Source organism: Bos javanicus, chromosome 2 (genome assembly GCF_032452875.1).
Source record: "Bos javanicus breed banteng chromosome 2, ARS-OSU_banteng_1.0, whole genome shotgun sequence".
Taxonomy (NCBI): domain Eukaryota; kingdom Metazoa; phylum Chordata; class Mammalia; order Artiodactyla; family Bovidae; genus Bos; species Bos javanicus.
In genome coordinates, this window is record NC_083869.1 from 64,190,888 (window position 1) to 64,213,528 (window position 22,641).

The window sequence follows — 22,641 nt, forward strand, 5'->3', positions numbered from 1 at the left end:
GTTATTTGAAATAGCATTTATAGTTTAAATCATAATCCAGATATACCTAATAAATGGTTGAAAAGCTGTATTATTACTGTTAATCTCTAACTACCTGTTCTAAAATCCAACTATAATTGAAGAAGCATTGACTTACAAACCTTGAAGCTGAGTAAGAGAAGAGAAAATGCATATAACCTTCACCTTGTAAAATGGTTTGCCTTTTGAGAAGAGGTTTGATCCTATGGAACTGGCTCTGTTCACTGCTTGCCTTGTGTTATATGCTTAAACTGTTTTATTTAATCCTTACTATACCTCTTCAATTATTTATCTCTATGAAAAAAAAGTAAGGTTTAGAGAGATTAAATGACTTGCCTGAGGGGGCACAGCTAGTAAGTACCAAAACCAGGATTTGAACCTAAATCTCTTTGATCTAAAGATTATATTTGTAATCACCTTTTAGAGTCCACCTCTGACTTGAGCTAAGCAGAATAAGCAGAACACAGATCTCTTGGTTACTAGAACTTGCATATGGTTTGGCCCCTGCCTTCCTGTCCAGGGAGGGCTTCCCTGGTGGCTCAGATGGTAAAGAATCTGCCTGCAATTCAGGAGACCTGGATTTGATCCCTGGGTCAGGAAGATCCCCTGGAGAAGGGAATGGCTACCCACTCCAGTATTCTTGCCTGGAGAATTCCAAGGACAGAGGAGCCTAATGGGTTACAGTCCATGGGGTCACAAAGAGTCTGACATGACTGAGTGCTTAATACTCACTTCTTGTCCAACTTCTTTTTAGACTACACACCGCAGGCTCTGTTCGCTGGCCCCACTGGCTTCCTTTCTGTTCCTAAATACCACATTTGGGGGTCTTTGCTTATGCTATTTCCTTTGCCTGTGCTGTTCTTCCCCCTCTTCCTCTCTCTATGTGCTTGCCTATTCTCTACCAGGCCCCAGACCCAGAATTCATTTGCTCAGAATCCTCTTCCAGCCATGGCATATAAAGGAGGTGCCCTCCCCATTTAAAGTCCTTCCTATCATCTGTTATTTCTTTCCTAGCAGGTAACCAATCAGAAATCAATCTGATCACTTCTTTGTTATGTATCTCTCTACAGAACATAAGCTCTCTGAGGGGAGGAATTTTCTTCCTCTTCAGTTCAGTTCAGTTCAGTCGCTCAGTCACGTCCGACTCTTTGCGACCCTATGAATCGCAGCACGCCAGGCCTCCCTGTCCATCACCAGCTCCCGGAGTTCACCCAGACTCACATCCATCGAGTCAGTGATGCCATCCAGCCATCTCATCCTCTGTCGTCCCCTTCTCTTCCTGCCCCCAATCCCTTCCAGCATCAGGGTCTTTTCCAATGAGTCAACTGTTCGCATGAGGTGGCCAAAGCACTGGAGTTTCAGCTTTAGCATCATTCCTTCCAAAGAAATCCCAGGGCTGATCTCCTTCAGAATGGACTGGTTGGATCTCCTTGCAGTCCAAGGGACTCTCAAGAGTCTTCTCCAACACCACAGTTCAAAAGCATCAATTCTTTGGTGCTCAGCCTTCTTCACAGTCCAACTCTCACATCCATACATGACCACAGGAAAAACCATAACCTTGACTAGACGGACCTTGGTTGCCAAAGTAATGTCTCTGCTTTTGAATATGCTATCTAGGTTGGTCATAACTTTCCTTCCAAGGAGTAAGCATCTTTTAATTTCATGGCTGCAGGAGAAGGCAGTGGCACCCCACTGCAGTACTCTTGCCTGGAAAATTCCATGGACAGAATAGCCTGGTAGGCTGCAGCCTATGGGGTCGCTCAGAGTCGGAAACGACTGAGCGACTTCACTTTCACTTTTCACTTTCATGCACTGGAGAAGGAAGTGGCAACCCAGTCCAGTGTTCTTGCCTGGAGAATCCCAGGGTGGGGGAGCCTGGTGGGCTGCCATCTCAGGGGTGGCACAGAGTCGGACATGACTGAAGCGACTTAGCAGCAGCAGCAGGAGCAGTCACCATCTGCAGTGATTTTGGAGCCCCAAAAAATAAAGTCTGACACTGTTTCCACTGTTTCCCCACCTATTTCCTATGAAGTGATGGGACCACATGCCATGATCTTCGTTTTCTGAATGTTGAGCTTTACGCCAACTTTTTCACTCTCCACTTTCACTTTCATCAAGAGGCTTTTTATTTATTTATTTTTTTATTTTTAAAAATTTATTTATTTTATTATTTTTTTAAATTTTATTTTATTTTTAAACTTTACATAATTGTATTAGTTTTGCCAAATATCAAAATGAATCCGCCACAGGTATACAGGCTTTTTAGTTCCTCTTCACTTTCTGCCATAAGGGTGGTGTCATCTGCATATCTGAGGTTATTGATATTTCTCCCAGCAATCTTGATTCCAGCTTGTGCTTCTTCCAGTCCAGCATTTCTCATGATGTACTCTGCATATAAGTTAAATAAGCAGGGTGACAATATACAGCCTTGACGTACTCCTTTTCCTATTTGGAACCAGTCTGTTGTTCCATGTCCAGTTCTAACTATTGCTTCCTGACCTGCATACACATTTCTCAAGAGGCAGATCAGGTGGTCTGATATTCCCATCTCTTTCAGGATTTTCCACAGTTTATTGTGATACACACAGTCAAAGGCTTTGGCATAGTCAATAAAGCAGAAATAGATGTTTTTCTGGAACTCTCTTGCTTTTTCCATGATCCAGCAGATGTTGGCAATTTGATCTCTGGTTCCTCTGCCTTTTCTAAAACCAGCTTGAATATCAGGAAGTTCACGGTTCACGTATTGCTGAAGCCTGGCTTGGAGAATTTTGAACATTACTCTACTGGCATGTGAGATGAGTGTAACTATGCTGTAGTTTGAGAATTCTTTGGCATTGCCTTTCTTTGGGATTGGAATGAAAACTGACCTTTTCCAGTTCTGTAGCCACTGCTGAGTTTTCCAAATTTGCTGGCGTATTGAGTGCAGCACTTTCACAGCATCATCTTTCAGGATTTGAAATAGCTCCACTGGAATTCCATCACCTCCACTAGCTTTGTTCATAGTGATGCTTCCTAAGGCCCACTTGACTTCACATTCCAGGATGTCTGGCTCTAGGTCAGTGATCATACCATCGTGATTATCTGGGTCATGAAGATCTTTTTTGTACAGTTCTTCTGTGTATTCTTGACACCTCTTCTTAATATCTTCTGCTTCTATTAGGTCCATACCATTTCTGTCCTTTATCGAGCCCATCTTTGCATGAAATGTTCCCTTGGTATCTTTAATTTTCTTGAAGAGATCTCTAGTCTTTCCCATTCTGTTGTTTTCCTCTATTTTTTTGCATTGATCTCTGAGGAAGGCTTTCTTATCTCTTCTTGTTATTCTTTGGAACTCTGCATTCAGATGCTTATATATTTCCTTTTCTCCTTTGCTTTTCACTTCTCTTGTTTTCACAGCAATTTGTAAGGCCTCCCCAGACAGCCATTTTGCTTTTTTGCATTTCTTTTCCATGGGGATGGTCTTGATCCCTGTCTCCTGTACAGTGTCACGAACCTCCGTCCTTAGTTCATCAGGCACTCTATCTATCAGATCTAGGCCCTTCAATCTATTTCTCACTTCCACTGTATAATCATAAGGAATTTGATTTAGGTCATACCTGAATGGTCTAGTGGTTTTCCCTACTTTCTTCAATTTAAGTCTGAATTTGGCAATAAGTAGTTCATGATCTGAGCCACAGTCAGCTCCTGGTCTTGGTTTTGCTGACTGTGTAGGGCTTCTCCATCTTTGGCTGCAAAGAACATAATCAATGTGATTTCGGTATTGACCATCTGGTGATGTCCGTGTATAGAGTCTTCTCTTGTGTTGTCTGAAGAGGGTGTTTGCTATGACCAGTGCATTTTCTTGGCAAAACTCTATTAGTCTTTGCCCTGCTTCATTCCGTATTCTAAGGCCAAATTTGCCTGTTACTCCAGGTGTTTCTTGACTTCCTACTTTTGCATTCTAGAAGTTAGAACAGCACATGACATATAATAAGTGTTGGAAAAAATTGAATGAAGACTGGATGGGTGACCTTGAAGTTTATATATTTGCCTCTACTTAGAAACACTGTCTTTAATATTTTTTCAAACAATGTATTTGAAAATATCTTTAAGAAATTTGAGTGTTCCTGTCATGTTTAAACCTTGATCAAGATACTTAATAGCATTACCACAAACCATTGCAACTTCCTGCAGTAACAGATTTATGCTTTGCTTTTCATGTCAATGATCTTGTTTAAATAACTCACCTGAACATGCATATTAATAAGAATAAGACTCTTTGGCTAATTTTCTGTAATAGAATTATGGAAAACTATTAGAATAGTGTTGTTAGATAACAACTTGGGACGCCCTCCTGTCTAACTGAAATATTGTAGAAAGGTGAAAAGGCTTCTCCAAGGCTACACAGGTCCAAAAACTTGAACAGAGCCCTTCCTGTTACATAAGGCCAGCTCTTACTGTGTGTCTTCTACTCCCCCACCCATTATAGTCAATATTTTTATAGAAACAACTGATTTTATATAGTATTCCATCAAAATAAAAATGTTTTAAAAAGGTATCAATATTAATCTGAATTCCTAGTTTATCTTAAATCAATAAGATATAAAATGGTAACTTTCATGGGTACCTTAATACTGAAATCACTGCACACTCTTCTGTCTAAGGCTGCTGTGATGTAGACACAGAGGCCTGTGGGCTCCTCAAAGAGAAAGGGAAAGAAGTACTAGGTTCAGGATGAAATAAATGATACAAGTTTTCATTGTTGTCATTGTTGTTGTTGTATTTTTATACGTAGTTAGCAATTAAAATGATTGTATGTGAACCTCATATTCAGGAATCACAAATTTTAAAATAATTAGGTTCAATAACCTACAGTTATTGCTATGAGCAGTTCTCATGCAATGAAGGAATCCCTTATTTTTTGGAGATGTTTTTGAAAACCTAATTTGATTTACACAAATTTATGAGTATTTCTAAACAAGAAAAGGTTGCCTTTATATCTTCTTAGAAGCTAAATATTGGTTTTCTAAGGAAATAAATATGATAAAAAGAAAAAAAAAGGAAAACCAAGGACAAATTGCATTGTTCATATAAGGAAATGAAGGAAAAATAAACATGTGACTCATCAATATAAACGATATGCCCAGTGAAGGAGGGCAATGAATATGTAGTTTCTATGTAGCTCAAAAATAGTGTTTTTGCTGGAAAGTGATTTGTGTAAAATCGGTATAATCAAGACCTGCACTGTCTACTTTTTTCCTCCTTTTCTAAGTTTGGCTCAATTCGCATCCCCCCACAACCCCATACTTTTATGTGGCAAAACATATAAAACATGGCTTCCCAGGGGGTGCAGTGGTAAAGAATATGCCTGCCAATGCAGGAGATGGAAAAGATATGGATTCCATCCCTGGGTCAGGAAGATCCCCTGGAGTAGGAAATGACAATCTGCTCCAATATTCTCACCTGGAAAATACCGTGGACATGGGAGCTTGGTGGGCTACAGTTCATGGGGTCTTAAAGAGTCAGACACAATTGAGCGACTGAGCACACAGCACACATACACATAACATATTGTGTAAATGACTATGAAATTTGGCTTTTAAGAGGATTTTTATGTTGACTTGATAGAACTCCAGTTCTCCTCCATTTTTTCATTCATGGAACCATGGTAGGATATGGAGAAAAATTTATTTGTCCCCAAATGACAATGCATATAAGTCATAGAAGCATCTATTCCTACAAATGAGACGGACCAAGGGAATTATCTTGTCCAAAATTTTCCTGTAGAGATAAAGATGATCTTAGAATCCTGATGCCTATGGTAAAGAGGTTTTGTCTTTGCCTTTGTCTTTGGTGTAATGCAGCTTTATTTTTCTATGCACAGGAATACATGGACTCCAACAAATACATTGAACATCTGTTAAATCAACTTGAGGAGCAACACAGAAGTCTCTGGAGGTGAGTTAAATCTACTTCTTAACTTAATAGCTGCATCTATAGCTTTAATCTTGATCACAGAAGCATGGAGTTGGCAAAAGGTCTCTTCTTCTACTTGGTTGCCAAAAGCACCTTTGGGGGCAAAAATCAGCAGAGGCTACCTGAAGAGTTCCATTCCTTTAATTAAAGTAAAACAGTGGTGTCAAAAGTTGTCCTTGAGTGAAGGACCCGCTCAGAGATTGGAGGATGGTAGAAAGCATAACACTTGCCAAGGTCAAGGAATGCATTTGTCCACGGCCATGCAACAAACTTATATTGTAGAAAAGAAAGTGAAGTCGCTCAGTTGTGTCTGACTCTTTGCAACCCCATGGACTGTAGCCTACCAGGCTCCTCAGTCCATGGGATTTTGCAGGAAAGAATACTTGTATTCTTGTAGAAACTAGAACCCAAATCCTCTGGCCTTTGCCTGCCTAAATATTATTTATGTTTTTCTATAATTGAAAGGCTGAGAACACTTCGGCTTAAAATTTCTGCTTCTCTTTATATTAAAAAATACATATTTCAAGAATGCTGTTGTATAGGTCCTCCATGTTTGGTTTGGTTTTTGTTTTATGTGATGGATTCTAACTCTAGGTGTGAAAACATCTGCAGGTAAATTGGAAAAAGAGGAGAGTATTATATAAGTATTATATAGGTTTTCCCAAGTAACTCATTCCCTGAGGCTTCTAGGGAATGGAGATCATTGTGATAGGATTATCCAGATCTTTAAAGTCCATGTGGCCATGTTTTTGCCAGTGCTAGTATGGACTCTGAATTCCACTTAATAAATTCCTGTAGTTCTTGTTATCTGGAATAAATATGCTAGTGCTCAGTTACATGATACCTTACACTGCATCAGAATTATTGACTATAATTAGCTTCTTCTCTAAGGTGTCAATAAGCCCCTAAAGTCCTTTATGTCTTATCTCCTCATGGCACGGAGGCCAGTTCCCCCTCTGTGAAGAAGTGAAGTGAAGTCGCTCAGTCGTGTCCGACTCTTTGTGACTCTATGGACTGTAGCTTACAAGGCTCCTCTGTCCATGGAATTTTCCAAGCAAGTGTACTGGAGTGGGTTGCCATTTCCTTCTCCAGGGGATCTTCCCGACCCAGGGATTGAACCCAGGTCTCCCACATTGCAGGCAGACACTTTACCCGCTGAGCTACCAGGGAAGCCTCCCTCTGTACACAAAGACCTAACCCTGTGGCTTTCTTGCCCAACCTCATCCAAATCCATTTTACTCATTTGTTCTGCTCTGCTGTTAGTTTTCCTACTAGGAAACATGTTGTTCAGTCTCTAAGTCATGTCCGACTCATTGTGAAACTAGAAAACATATCTGTGGTTATAGTAATAGACAGTATTCTATTTTTCTACCTAGAAAAAAATTGCTAATAGGATACAACAAAACTGTACAATTTTTAAGTCCACTTGTCACTAAAAGACACATCAGTTAACTTTATATAACTTGATGCAATATTTGTTAGATTTGATTTTGAGATCTATAACTTGCTGATACAGTTTTCTTTTGAGAACCAGTGTGTACCAATAGCAATGTATTTATGGCTATATGCCTTTTAAATTATATTTTCCATAGATGTACTGCAAAGTATATTTAACTGAGTTGTAACATTTTCTTTAAACTATTTGTATAAAATAACTTCCCCCATCTTTCCAAAGAAAAATATATGAATGATGAATACCATCTGATGAATAAATTATACTTTATTAATAATTTGATCAGTGTGTTTTATATACATTTTTGAAGAGGAATAATAGTTTCACACATTTTTGAATCAAACCTGCATGGAAAAGGATATTTTCCTGCTTTCTTAAGGAAGTTAATAAAAACCTTTGGTTTTCTATGATATGATTAAATTAAAATCTCATTTCAGGCACAGACATCACCTAACTTAAAGTAAGACCTCAGATTTTTGTGGGCAATTCCATCCATTTTCCTTCAGAAATAGAATTATTGCTAGTAAAGAAGCAAAGGCTTACCTATAGCATCACAAGATCTAATAGAAAAGCTTTATTTAAATAATAATAAAGGGCAATAATGATATTTGAATAGTCAGAATAACAGTGAGGAAATGGAAATGGTAGTATTGAAATGAAAATGAAAACCAATAATAGATTTACTATTTATTGAATCATGAAATTATACTTGATTATATTTTGCAAACAGATCCTGACTGACTTATAGTGATAGGCTTTCTGATGCTTATTACAATATCACAAATTCAACTACAGCCAAATAGTTTATGGTGAACCATTTATGAGTGACAGTGAGCAGTGGGGGACTTTTTTTTCTGTTTATGACTGAATAATTAAAATGCTTTCTTGAGTTAAGGTAGACTCTATGATATGCCAAGGACCATATACACAAACACAAGCACAGCTAAAGTGTCTGAAGTCAAACAAACATTCCCATAACTCAGTATATATGTTTTCTGATTTTTATTGTGCATTTGATTTGTAGCTGTTACAACTTTCATGTAGCTGTTACAACTTTCATTGATGTTGATATTAACTAATGGTCTTCCATTTATACTTAACCTATAACTTAAAAATTCTGAATATTTTTAAAAGATTATTTTGATGTGAACCATTTTTAAAGTCTTTATTGAATTAGTTACAATGTTGCTTTTTAAAAAAAATGTTTTGGTTTTTTGGCTACATTGCATGTGAGATTTTAGCTCCCTGACTAGGGATCAAACCCACACACCCCACATTGGAAGGGGATGTCTTAACCACTGGACCACCAGGGAAGTACCAACTTTGAATATTTTGATCTTCCAACAATAATAGTGGTCAGCATTAATTTATGGCCATAGTCTTTGAGGACTGATCAAAAGCAGAGAAGATATATGTCATACTGTTATTGCCTGTTGCTTAATGATAAAAGAATTGGACAAATGGTAGAAGATTGGATATAAGAATGAAAAGTCTTATTTTTGTGAAGGAATCTCATAGTCTTTAACAGGCTTTAGTCATTTTTTATAGCATAACCATGTGCTGTGACACAAATATATTGTTGTAATCATACTCTCAAGATAACTGGTTATTTTGGGGTCCTGTTTAGTACTGTGCTGAAAGAGACCTATAATATACTCTAGGTTTTCAAATTGTTAAGGAATTTGTGGAGTGCAAATATAGCTGTCTGGCAAAGAGCATTTAGCTCAATTAATGTTTTGATACCAGCAGAAGAAAACTTCTGTGAATGTATCTGAAGAAGAGGGTGGATTTGGGATCTAGAACCTAGTCTAAGACTTGAGTACAAATCTGGGTGCATTTCAATTGCTCTGCCTCTCCCTGCCTGATAAGAAAAAATAAACATACCCAGCAACAGCTTATTTATAAGTTGATATTGAAATGTGATCATATATTTTTGTACGTTTATTTGTTTTAATGAGGAAAGTTAAGATTAGGAGAAAAAGGCTCTTTTGTACTTAATGATTTTTATATCATCTGTTACTATTTCTGATTTGACTAAATATATCTGTGACTGACAAGAAGGAGTGTGAGAAAACAACTGCTGAGACTTTCTCCTGATATTTGACAGAAATCTTTATCCATTTGCAGCCTTAGATTAAGAGTTTAGAACAAACACAAACAGTTGGAAAATACAAATGGGATTCATGAATATTTATGGTGTTAATTACTCTTTCATGTCACATATGTGAAATTATGTATGACAAATAGAGGCAGCATAACACTCTAGAAATGGAAATAAGACTGGATTGGAGGTTTTAGAGACATAGACTCTGGTCCTGGTCTGTCCAAAGTGATTATTGGGTAACATCTCTGAGACAGAGTTTCCTTAGGTATAAAAAGAACGTATCAATATAGCTAGTATTTAAGATAACTGAGCACTGAGATTGTATGAAGCATATAATATCTAAAATAGCATTACCTATATATAACATGCACTGATATGTATAATCTTTTTTCTCTAATACTTATACAGCTGGATCATGTAGAATTTAATACATGTCATAAAAGGCTTCAAAGAATCTGTGTAGAAATGCCTAATATAATAGATCCCTAATGGCTTGTGGGGCTTCCCAGGTGGCTCAGTGGTAAAGAATCCACCTGCAATGCAGGAGATGTGGGTTTGATCCCAGGTCCAGAAGATCCCCGGAGAAGGAAATGGCAACCCACTCCAGTATTCTTGCCTGGGAAAATCCATGGACAGAGGAGCCTGGTGGGCTATAGTTCATGGGTTGCAAAAAAGTCAGACACGACTTAGTGACTAAACAACAACAGCTTGCCAGTGACGGAACCAGATAATGTCAAAGCATTCATTTCAGATTTTCAGAGTTTGAGTTAGAGTTATCAATAGCCTGTAAGTAAGTGAAGAATAAGTAGGTTTCAAGGCCAAAATTAAATGACAAGATCTGGTGAATGCACAGTGCCAATTTCCAACCGACAGATGCCAAATCGAAGTCTCATTTGAACAAGCTATATTTAGGCTAGAGTTTCTCAATTAAGGCACTCTTGACATTTGTGGACAAGGCACTCCACTACAGGGGGCACAGGCTCAGTCCCTGGTCAGGGACCTAAGATCTGTCATGCTGCATGGTGTAGACAAAAAACAGAAACAAAGAAAAGATTTTAATTGTAGAACTACTCAGAGCCATTTTATTGCTAATGTGTTATGCATATCAAGTATAGACTATAAAATATAATTTTGACTTCTTAAAAAATATTCCCAAATCCTATTTTTCTTGGAGCATCTACTCTGACTAAAGGTCTAAGGAATATATTTTGTGAAATGGTGACTTATCTAGGTTGGTAGCCAAATATACAAAAACATAGTTGTACCTCTTTCTTCATCTTTCTCCCCTTACTTCACAGGTACAGGATGGGTACCTGTGAATGGTAGTTTGTAAAAAGAAGCAAATAGTGTGAAGAGTCTGGGCTGTTGATAAAAGAGGAAAGTCAACCCCAAGTTCTGAGGGGCAGTCCAAGTATCAATACTACCAGATTCCAAGAATCTGAAGAACCATTGATCACAAGCAGTGTTTGCCCTGGTAAAGCACAGAACTTGTGCTTCCCCGGAGGAATAAATGTTGGTTGCCGACACCACCAAGAGGAAGAAAACACTTCACTGAAAAGCATGTAGAGATCTCTGGGTGCAATAAGAGTCCCTAAGATCCATCCTTCCAGCAATAAAATGATAGTTTCAGTGTATCCAAAATCCTTTAAAGCAGACTTTTGCATTCTGCCTTATTTGTGATTCTTAATATAAGGGAAGAGATAGAAAAAAATATTGGGGAAGAGCTTTGTTTTCATTCCCACCATGATTCAACATGCTGCCTACCTAAGCAGAGTGAAGACTGCCATGAAATGATGCACATCCCAAATAGTCTTCAGGTTCTCCATAATTTTGACATATTTATACATTTTGGAGTGAAGGTAATTGGCCCCAGTGCCTAAAATTTCCTTTAGCAGTAATCCCTGTTTCTGTAAAATGTAAGTGACATTAAAGTTGCTTACTGAGAGGCTACATGCTATCATTCTGTCTCTAGGAAAAGATCATCCTTTGCTAACATGTTATACAGAAATTGTCTTGTAGCTGTAAAATAGAGTTAAGAAGCAAAAGCACACACAGCCTGAGAAAAGTCAAGCCCAGAACTTCTTGGAGATTTGCCTTCTGTGTATTTTGGTTCTTAGAATCGAATTATCCAGGCATCTTAAGAATTAGCACGTCTCTATCCTCAAGGGGTTAATTTATGTAGACCAAAGTAATTCCAAGTATTACACAGGTTGCCTTTGGTATAATCATAGACTTCCACTGGGAGAGCTTAATTGGCAACAAGTAAAATTGCTCTGCATGAATTCTTAATGGTGGACACCAAATAAAATAAGAACTGTGATTTGTTTTTTAAAATCCCTTCAAGAGAAAAGGAGGCTACCTCTGGGGAATAGACTGTGTAGCAAACAAAGAACTCAGCGCTCTCTGCTAGCAATAAAAGCAAAAGCTCATGCTAAGCCCACAGAATAATAGTGTACGCTTTCCCAGCTCTGCATCTTTCTCTCTGCTGAGGTCAAAGGAGACCAGGACTAGCAAGCTTTACAGTTTCTTCCCCTCCTCTCTGCCCTTGGGCTGGATTTCTAGCATATATCTGCATCCTCGGGGCAAGTGCAAGCATCAGGCCACCCTGGGAACCCATCAATGTCACTTCTCAATTACCCACCAGGGGTTGTTCCAGAGATGCAGACAGTCTCAGACCCCTGCCAAGATAAGAGTCTTGCCTTTAAGTCATGCCCTCTGCCCAGCACAAGGGAGAATAAATCAGGAAATTGGGTATTGTCACATGCTTCAGTGGTTATGTCATCCCTGGACGGTGGTGGGGAAGGCTGTGGGCTAAGATGTATCCCCAAGGACTCTTATTATAGACTGATGGTGCTGCTTTAGGTAAACAAGGGAGCATGTAGGCTTCTTCTCAGAGCTTTGAGACTCTGGCTGAACTAACAGCTTTATCTTTAAGGTGACTTTTGTTCAGTAACAGAAGGGGCTAATAGAACTAAATCCAGAAAGGTATCCGATTGATTGGAAGATCGCCCAGGTTCATCATGCTTCATGCTTTGCTGCTCAGTTGTGTCTGTCTCTTTGCAACCCCATGGACTGCAGCCAACCAGGCTCCTCTGTTCATGGGATTCTCAAGGCAAGAATACTGAAGTGGGTAGCCATTCCCTTCTCCAAGGCATCTTCCCAACCTAGGGATTGAGCCTGGGTCTCCTGCATTGCAGGCCTGATTCTTTACCCCATAAGTCCCCAAGGAATCCCACCCAGGTTCATATTTGATTGATCAACATTATTGTTGATTTAGGTGGCCGGTGTATGGTCTGCCTGTTTGTCTACTGTAAGAGTTGCCTAGTATTTGAATCCAAGTTATCCAAGGCAGAGATTACCAAAAATGCCAGAGTGAAACTCTATATTAACTTTATATATACATGATTTACTTATTAAACTTGTCCACCCTTAAAAGGGCTGTGCTAATCCATCAGAGAATATATTTAGGTCTCAATTGAATAAATTTATAAAATATAAACTATTTAAAACCATATGGGTTTTATCTTTGCCTATTCACTACAAATCTTGTTTGAGAGAAAAATTCACATCCATTTATCAAGACTGTTCCACCTCAGGCTAAGTGGAGGACTCTGTAAAACGCATTTTATGAAACCGTCCTTCAAAAGACCAAAGGTTTCCCCAAGGAGCTGATGGTTTGATCTGAGTCCTGAGTAGGAGCAGGTCTGGTAGCATGAGGACAGATGAAGAATTAGTTATTGAATAGATTGAATTTGGGCTGCCTTTAAGACCTTTGAGTATAACTATATGTAAGATCTTTGATGAAGGATTCAGGTCTAGAGCTCTTTATAGTTAATACGTAAAACACAATATAGATAGAGGCATTTGATTAACCTACAAAGACATAAAACTGCCCTCTGCTGTAACTGGGGACACATCCCCACCTTAAAGATGGATTTATTGCAGCCATGGGAAGCTTGAGTTGAATAATATTGTACAAGCAGGTCTGTAGAGGATCTGAAAATTATTCTACTTCTAGTTTAAATAGGTTTGTGCTCTTCAAGAAACACTCTTAAAGTGCCAAAGAATATTTCAACATCAATAAGATTCAGGGGTGACCCAGAGCAATTTACCACTATGTAATCTGAAAACATTTGACTTAAAAACACATTTGTTATTTTTAGATCCATGCTTATCTTAATATGACAGCCAGGAACCTAATGTGATTTATTTATGTGAAATTAAAATAAAAAGCCTCAAGCAAAAGGCATTTTGTAGATTTATTGGGGGTAATAAAGATCACAAATATTCCCTACTAAGTTGAAAGAAGAAAAACTCCAGCAGGCAAGGACATAAATGACCTACTCGACATAAATGCATGTGTTGAAGCTGACATGCACCCACAGTAAAGAATGACAAAGTGCCTTTTTTTTTTTTTTTTTTTTTCTGGAAGGAGGAATAAAATGGGTAATTTACCATGGCCTCCTATTTAATTTTAATTTTAATGGAAAAAGAATCACCAACTTGTTAGTGTATGAGCATACTTGTGACTTCCCCCACCCCCAAAGAGATTGATTGTTAGGCTATAACTCTACATATCTCTCTACATGTGTAACTCTGGAGTTTAAAGAGTAAATTTATTTGTTTTTGCTTACCCTCGATTCTTTTAGTGCCTTCTGTATTCAGAGGCCTGGAAGGGAGTTCTAGAACCCATCTCCATCCTTCAGTTCTAGGGAGAGATGTTAGAGCTTCTACAAGAAGAGAAAATACAAACTGCACATCTCAATTCTATGCTGCTCCATTAGCCAGATTTTACTAGTAGAGGACATCACTCACGTAGACCCAAGGGAGGCACTGGTTCTTGCTCCATCCCTTTACTCCTCCCCCCAGTTAATGAGAAAGACACTTCAACAAAATAATCCAAAATGTAACATTGGCTCTATCCACACCTTAAATGACTTCTATACCAGTTCCAAGCATGAAGCTCTTAGTCACACACTGTCTTATTTTTTCATGCATGCTCATGCTCAGTAGCTCAATCATGTCTGACTCTTTGCGACTCCATGGACTGTAGCCTACCAGGCTCCTCTGTCCATGGAATTTTCCAAGCAGGAATACTGGAGCAGGTTGCCATTTCCTACTCCAGGGATCTTTCCAACCCAGGGATCAAACCTGCGTCTCCTGTATCTCCTGCATTGGCAGGCAGATTCTTTACCACTGAGCCACCTTATTCCCCTAAGGTCTTTGGCTTGTAGAACCAAATCTTCAGGTATCTCATCTCTCTCATAGCGCTTATCATAAGACATCCAACGTCAAACCTAACACTTCACTTACCCTGAAAGCAGAGAGACAATTGGTTGTATGTTCTAATCATCTTTGTACCTAAGAGACTTAGCATGTGATAGGTCCTCAAAACACTTTTCTTAAGCCATTGAAAGAATTGATGTTGATTCAAGAAGAGAAATTATTAATGGTTCATGTGTTTATTAGGGATGAGTCTGCCTTTATTGGTGAGTCCATTGCAAGGAAAAGATCAAGCAAGCATAGCAAAAAGTCCTTTGTTTCAGTGCCGTACCAGTGCTAAAAGTGACCTGTAGTTTCAAGACAGTTCCTCTTAGCAAGATAAAGATGGGATACTTCATGAAGATGTGAACATATTGCTTTTGATATATAAAGCTAGGAAGAATGCTTGCTTCACTAGACTTTTATTTTATGCTTTTAAAAAATTCAATCATAAAATAAATTTGGAGACATGTCCTGTCTGCCTGTTGTGTCACTGGGCATTATAGGAAAGGTTCCAACCAGTAACAATAATCAAGTGTGTATTTCTGTCCATAATTTTATTCCCATTATCTACCAATTGTATCTTGGGCTACAAACAACATTTTCAATAGAACCAATGAAAGAATTTCTCATAATTTTTAAAGAAAAGGACAACTAATACAATTATGTAAAGTTTAAAAATAAAATAAAATTAAAAAAAAAAAAGAAAAGGACTAAGAGACTATGAGAGGTTAAAAAAAAAATTCCATGGTAAAAATCTAGGCCTTTGATAATTTATCACCTTGAATAAAATGAAAAAAAAATTGTAGAAAATTTGTAGACAATAGATTAAGTTACTTTTAAAGATAGAATTGATAAGATACACACTGCTGTACATAAAATATATAAACAATAATGACCTTCTGTATAGCACAGGGAACTATATTCAATATCTTGTAATATCCTATAATGGAAAGGAATCTGTAAAAGTGTGTGTGTGTGTGTGTGTGTGTGTGTGTGTGTGTGTGTGTGTGTGTGTATGCCTGGAAAATCCCATGGACGGAGGAGCCTGGTAGGCTGCAGTCCATGGGGTCGCAAAGAGTCGGACACGACTGAGCGACTTCACTTTCACTTTCACTTTCATGCATTGGAGAAGGAAATGGCAACCCACTCTAGTGTTCTTGCCTGGAGAATCCCAGGGACGGTGGGGCCTAGTGGGCTGCCGTCTCTGGGGTCGCACAGAGTCGGACACGACTGAAGCGCCTTAGCAGCAGCAGCAGCAGCAGCATATATATATATAGGTTTCCCAGGTGGCACTAGTGGTAAAGAACCCACCTGCCAATGCAGGATCCATAAGAAACATGGGTTCTATCACTGGGTCGGGAAGATCCCCTGGAGGAGGTAACCCATTCCAGTATTCTTTCCAGGGAAATCTCATGGATAGAGGAGCCTGGCAGGCTACAGTCCATAGGGTTGCAAAGAGTCGGACATGACTGAAGCAACTTAGCGCACACGCACACACACATACAAACATATATACACATACATATATAACTTTTATATATATATAAAAGCACACATTCATATATATATATAACTATAATATATATAATACATATATTAAACGTATATGTATATAATAGATATGTACATATATATATTAAAAAACTGAATCACTTTATTGTACACCAGAAACTAATACCACATCATAAACCAACTAATACTTCAATTAAAAAAAAATAAAAATAGAATTGGGGCTTGGCCTGAAAGTCTATAAAGTGGTACTGGCAGAGAAGACCTTAGAATTTTGTTAAGATGGACACACACTTGAAGTCAAGGTCATTCAGCATAGATAACAATGACATGGGCTGCCAAACAGAGGGCACGTTTTCAAAGAATTAGTGGCATTAGTAGAAAATAAACAGATGAAAAAAGAGAGCAACTAACAGCCAAAAGTAAATTTCATTTTTATTTGTTAAGTGCTTTAGATAACAAATAAGGGGCACTTTTTATCTCCTAAAATGTTACCTCCAATCTAGTCCACCTGGGGTGGTATTTGGTGGCACACTGCTGCAATCAGGGTCTCTGTTCTGACTGCTTGGGGAATGTGCTGTCCTGTTGAGAACTTTTTCAAATACTCTCTGGTTCCTTCTCTACAATGTGAAGTTCATGTCCTGATTCTGACACTTACAGTGTGGTTTCTGGAAAAGCCCTTTAGACATCCAGGGCCTTGGTTTCTCACTGATAACAAGACAGGGTTAATCAGTGATTTCAGCAGTCTTTTCTTTAAGGTTAACAGTCTGTAATTATTACCAATTACCTTGTAGGCCAGCTGAAGGGTTGAGTGATGAAGACAGAAGAGAAATGATAGATCCATAGAATTACTAAAAGTTGAAAGTGATAGAAAGTGACAGTTTTCCTTCTTGAAAGAAGGCAGCAAAGTATTTTTATATACCTGGTCTTCTTTCAGCTCTAACTCTTGGACTGTGTCTTGGCACTGAATCTTCCAAAGGTAGTAAAACAGCATGCTGGCAGACCCAGGGCACCAGAATAGAGTCAGAGTCTGTGACCACTTTCAAAAGGCTTTGCAGGAAATTGTTCTATTGAATAATGTTTAAGTTTCCACAGAAGCTATGAGCACAGCATGGTGGAAAATAAAATGTTATTTGCTCATTATATATTGAATGATGCTCATTACATATTGAAAAAATATGCCACTCTGAGGTTATGGTCCCTATTAAGGGAAACTGCACTGTCTTATGATGGCTCTTCAGTGATCCCTAGAGATTCACAAAGTCATTGGCTAATTGAAAGCCAAAATGTGTATTTACCTGGATTTATTCATTTTTATTATCTAACTGATTTTCCTGTGTCTTGGCTTTGGAAATACATATCTGAGTGGGGTCAATTACAGATGGCCACTCTAAAGAGAAATTCTTTGGGTCAGATTCATAATTTAGGACTTTGGCCTTTGGAATCATTTGTTACCAAGATGACATAATTTAAACTGTACCAAAAGTTGCATCTATCCAAAAATATCTCTCCCACGGGACTGCCTGGAATTCTTATGCTTGAAATAAAAGAAATTGGGTGTCCAAAAAATCACCTCTGAAATCTGTACTTGCCACCTGAGGGGAGTTCTAGGTTTACTCTCTTAGCTCCTGGTAGTACTCACCAAGGATTAGTTTGCCAATTAGAGACCTGTGGATATCTGAGTCCTGGCTTTTTTTTTTTTTTTTTTAAGCAAAGTTAAGCTCAGCATATTTAGAATTGAAGAAAGTCCTAGTAGACATGTTAAGAGTACAAATCTAAGTATTTCTATTTCAAGCTATCCATGTCCCTACCAACGCTGACCTTCTTTATTACTGATTATTCCTACACACACACTCCCTACTGTCAGTGTCTTATTCTAGACACACACATCCTTTAAGGGAGAGCAGAGATCAGTTCAGTTTAGTCACTCAGTCCTGTCCGACTTTTTGAGACCCCATAGCCTGTAGCACACCAGACTTCCCCATCCATCACCAACTCCCAGAGTTTACTCAAACTCATGTCCATCAAGTTAGTGATGCCATCCAACCATCTCATCCTCTGTCATCCCCTTCTCCTCCTGCCTTCAATCTTCCCCAGCATCAGAGTCTTTTCCAATGAGTACATTCTTTGCATCAGGTGGCCGAAGTATCGGAGCTTCAGCTTCAGTGTCAGTCCTTCCAGTGAATATTCAGGACTGATTTCCTTTAGGATTGACTAGTTTTATCTGTCCAAGGGACTCTCAAGAGTCTTCTCCAACACCACAGTTCAAAAGCATCAATTCTTCAGCACTCAGCTTTCTTTATAGTCCAACTCTCACATCCATATGTGACTACTAGAAAAACCATAGCTTTTACTATATGGACCTTTGTTGGCAAAGTAATGTCTCTGCTTCTTAATATGCTGTCTAGATTTTTCATAGCTTTTCTTCCAAGGAGCAAGCGATGGTCCTAATCTATTACAACTCAGCACCTGGATTCCTCAGCCTCAGTCTGCCCAGGCTCCCTTTTTTTTTAATTCACTCTGAATTTGAGATTATACCACATATGTCCACATAATTGTTTACATCTAGCAAAAACTCCAAAATTATTCCACATACCTCAGTTTTTATTCTATAGATATTTTCAGCACCTGGTCTTCTATTTCTATATCAAATGGTGGCTAAGCATAGCGTTGAATATAATAGGTGTTCAGCTAACACATACTAACTGATATTTCTTCGACAGGAGAATTGAAAGTTCTGTTCTGTACTGTGGCTGATAATACTGTATCAAGAGTATTTATTTCAGATGTCAGTTAAGAACATTTGAAACCAGAGAGTATCTGGAAGGTCTGAAGGAATTTCAGATGTTTAACTTGATACATAGAGAACTAAGAGAACTACTGTATGACTCAACAATTCCACTCCTGGGTATGTATCCAAAAAACAAAACAAAACCATTAATTTGAAAAGATACATGCACCCCAATATTCATGGCAGAATATGGCTGTCAAGATATGGAAGCACCCCAATTGTACATCAATAGATGAATGAGTAAAGAAGATGGTATGTGTGTATACACACACACACACACACACACACACACACATATATATATATAGACAATGGAATACTATTAAGCCATAAGAAAGAATTCAGCCTTGCCATTTTCAGCAACATGGATGGCTTTGGAGGGCATTACGATAAGTGAAATAAGTCAGACAGAGAAAGGAAATGCTGTATGATATCACTTACATGTGGAATCTAAAAAATATAACACATTAGTAAATATAGCAAAAAAAGAAAAAAAAGTAGACTCATAGATGTAGGAAACAAACTAGTGGCTACCAGCTGGGGTGAGGAAGCGGGGAGGGGCAAGATACGGGTGGAAGATTAAGAAGTATAAACTATGATGTATAAAATAAGCTACAAGGATATTGTATGCTACAGGAAATACAGTGAATATTTTATAATAACTCTACACAAAGTATAATATTTAAAAACTATGAATCACCATATTGTATACCTGTACTTCATATAATATTATACTTCAATTATACTTCAATAAAAAACAACTGCAGTGAATTATCTTGTGGAGAAGGGATCAGCAGTATCCTAGGATATTCAGGAGGGCAGGTACTAGTTAACCAGTTGCCTATGTTAGAACCTGAGGGATGGCAACTCAGGGCTAAAAAGAAATGTTCTGATACATTCTGTTCTCTAACACAAAGGAGGGTGTTTGGGATAGTGAGCTGTGTGCCAGTACAAGTGTCCAGGCAGAGCCTGGGTGACCGTCTTTCAGAGGTCATGTCCGGGGGATTCTCCTTCAGTGGATGGGGAGAGGTCAGGTGCCTTTCGTGTTGGATAACTCATCATGCAGCTTTTACTCTCTGGCCCCAGTACCACCATCAGCGTCTCTATTTGTAATGACTATTTCCTCATCAGCCCTTTAAAATGTTGACAGTTTGATCTGTTTGACCTCAGTCTTCACTTTTCCAAAGGAAGCAGATTTGGTTCTTGCATTGCTCCTCATACAACTTACATTTCAGACCCCTCTTACACGTGGCCACCTATGTGATTTATTTTAGTTTGTCAATATTCCTCTGAATGTGTGGGCCTCTAATATAAATATAATATATTTGATTATGAACAGATTACAAGTTCAATTTCAGTCATCCTTTGAGAGAGGGTTATTATTCTAACTGTATGATTTTTACCCCAGTGGTACTAATTGTTAATAACCTTTAGGCAAAATACCTAAAATTCCAGCATTGCATCACACATATCCAATTACTCTCTTGTGGACTCAAAGAATATAAATCATTATTTGAAGAAAGGACAAGGAGTGTTTTAAATTTAGAAAATCCGTTCTCTTTTTCTCCACTGTTCCATTACTCCCTGACTTTTGAAAATTGCCTTGTCCTGTTTCACATCTTCTTCTTCTTTTTTTTTCAATGCCAAGGCTTTATTTATGGTTAAAGGGTCAGAGAAGAATTAATAATAACAAATAAATTAGGTCATTTCTGACCTTGGTAGAACTTTTATTGGATGATTACTCTGGTATTCAGAGGGAAGAAGGGAATGAGGTTCAGATTATCAGTGAAATGAATAATTATTAATTTAACATTTACAATCCCAAGGTTAAGGAACATTAGGAAGGATAATGCTAGGAAGATTAAACAAAACTCAGGAGAAAGTATTTCAGAGCATAGCCAAAGTGAATGGAACTACTGGATACTTTGCTTATGACAGAGATGGAAGTTGAGCATTGTAGATGTTGTCTGGGTTCAAATTTTGATTTTCCCAATTTCAGCCATATTATGACAATGCTGTGTGCATTTTAGGACTTCTCTGGTAGCTCAGTGGTAAAGAATCCACCTGTCAATTCAGGAGACACAGATTCGATCCCTGGGTCAGGAGGATCCCCCTGCAGAAGGAAATGGCAACCCATTCCAGTGTTCTTACCTGGGAAATACCATGGACAGAGGAGCCTGGCCGGCTACAGTGCATGGGGTCGCAAGAGAGTCAGACACGCCTTAGCGACCAACCAATAGCAACAGCAGTGTGCATTTTACAGAGGCAGATATTGCTCCCCCCACTACCCATGGCCAGAGGGATGGGGATAAGGAAAGACATCACTTTTTGAAGATACATTATCCTGTGAGTTTCAGATCGTTTATTTTGGAAATCCAATTCCACTGCCCAGTCTTTGTGTGTGACCCCACCCTGAGGTTTATTTCTGGCCCATTTATGATTGTAGCAGGAGAGTTTATTTTTTCTGGCTTGATGCTACACTATCATTATAGAGATTCCATTTCCAGGCCATTTTAAAGTAGAACTATTATCTCCTTCCTCCTAATTTTAAAGCCAACATTTGAAAATCACTTTCAGCTCTGGATAACAGCTGAAAAATGGCTGTGTGAAGCTCACATTCATCTTTGTCAGAGTGGTAGAGATTTTGCCATAAATACAATGTAGATTATTTTTCCTGTCAAAAGGCTGCTAGTCATTGGAGTAAATTAATTAGCTGGGACTGTTGTCAGATGTGGATGTCCTGATACTGTCACAGAGAAGGAATGAGCTGAGGTTGGCTAAAATGCAAAAAGCTGATTCACATGCTATAGCAGGACACATTCTGAAGGAGTCACTTAGGGTAGCCTGGGAACATCATCTTGGAAACCCGATAGGTTTATGTGATAATGGATTTCTGACATTTCTGAGCCAATGACACCTTCTTTTTCCCAAGAAACATGCAAGTAAATTCATTCAATAGTGGGTTAGAAACAGTAGTGTTCTAGATATAGGTCTAAAACAAGGGCCATGCTATAATGTGGTGAGATGTTTTAATTGATGCATGGATGCTTGTGTATGTTGATGGGAAAAACCACAAAAGGGTCAGAGGTTCAGGATGTCTGGAATGTTTCCTGCTTTGCAGTTGAGGAAACCAAAGAAGAAAGTGTGGATAAATCCTTATGAAAACTTTCTCATGGGATTTCCAAGACCTGATTCTTCATGTAAAGTCAGAATGTAGAAATATCCTTTATGCTCCTGTTTGGGAACAAGATATTTTAGATAGAGTTGTCGTGGTTAGTATATAGTCAAAAATTGGTTCCTTGAATGTCCATCTTCTGTTCAGAAACCCAGTAGCCTAGCAACTTCACATGGCATCAAAAATGAGGCATCTGGACACTTCACGAATGGAAGCAAGGATTGTCACGGTGCATCATGGTTCTGTGCTGCCTCTGTCTTTGGCAGAGTTGGCAAAGTAGCACTTCTCTGATGTTCATTTTCAACACTGATAACATGATACAGACATTGTGTTTTTTATTATGAACTGTGATGGGCCCCTTGTTACTTGAC

General features: G+C 38.5%; 1 protein-coding gene across 4 annotated transcripts in view; it reads left to right on the forward strand.

The window, feature by feature from the left end:
• Positions 1 to 22,641, forward strand: part of NCKAP5 (NCK associated protein 5) — a 1,114,793-nt gene that overhangs the window by 341,954 nt on the left and 750,198 nt on the right. For all 4 annotated transcript variants that reach the window (XM_061439579.1, XM_061439562.1, XM_061439566.1 and 1 more), the window contains exon 3: positions 5,882 to 5,955. In XM_061439579.1, the coding sequence (XP_061295563.1) occupies positions 5,882 to 5,955 (74 nt within the window). The remainder of the gene's footprint in view (positions 1 to 5,881; positions 5,956 to 22,641) is intronic.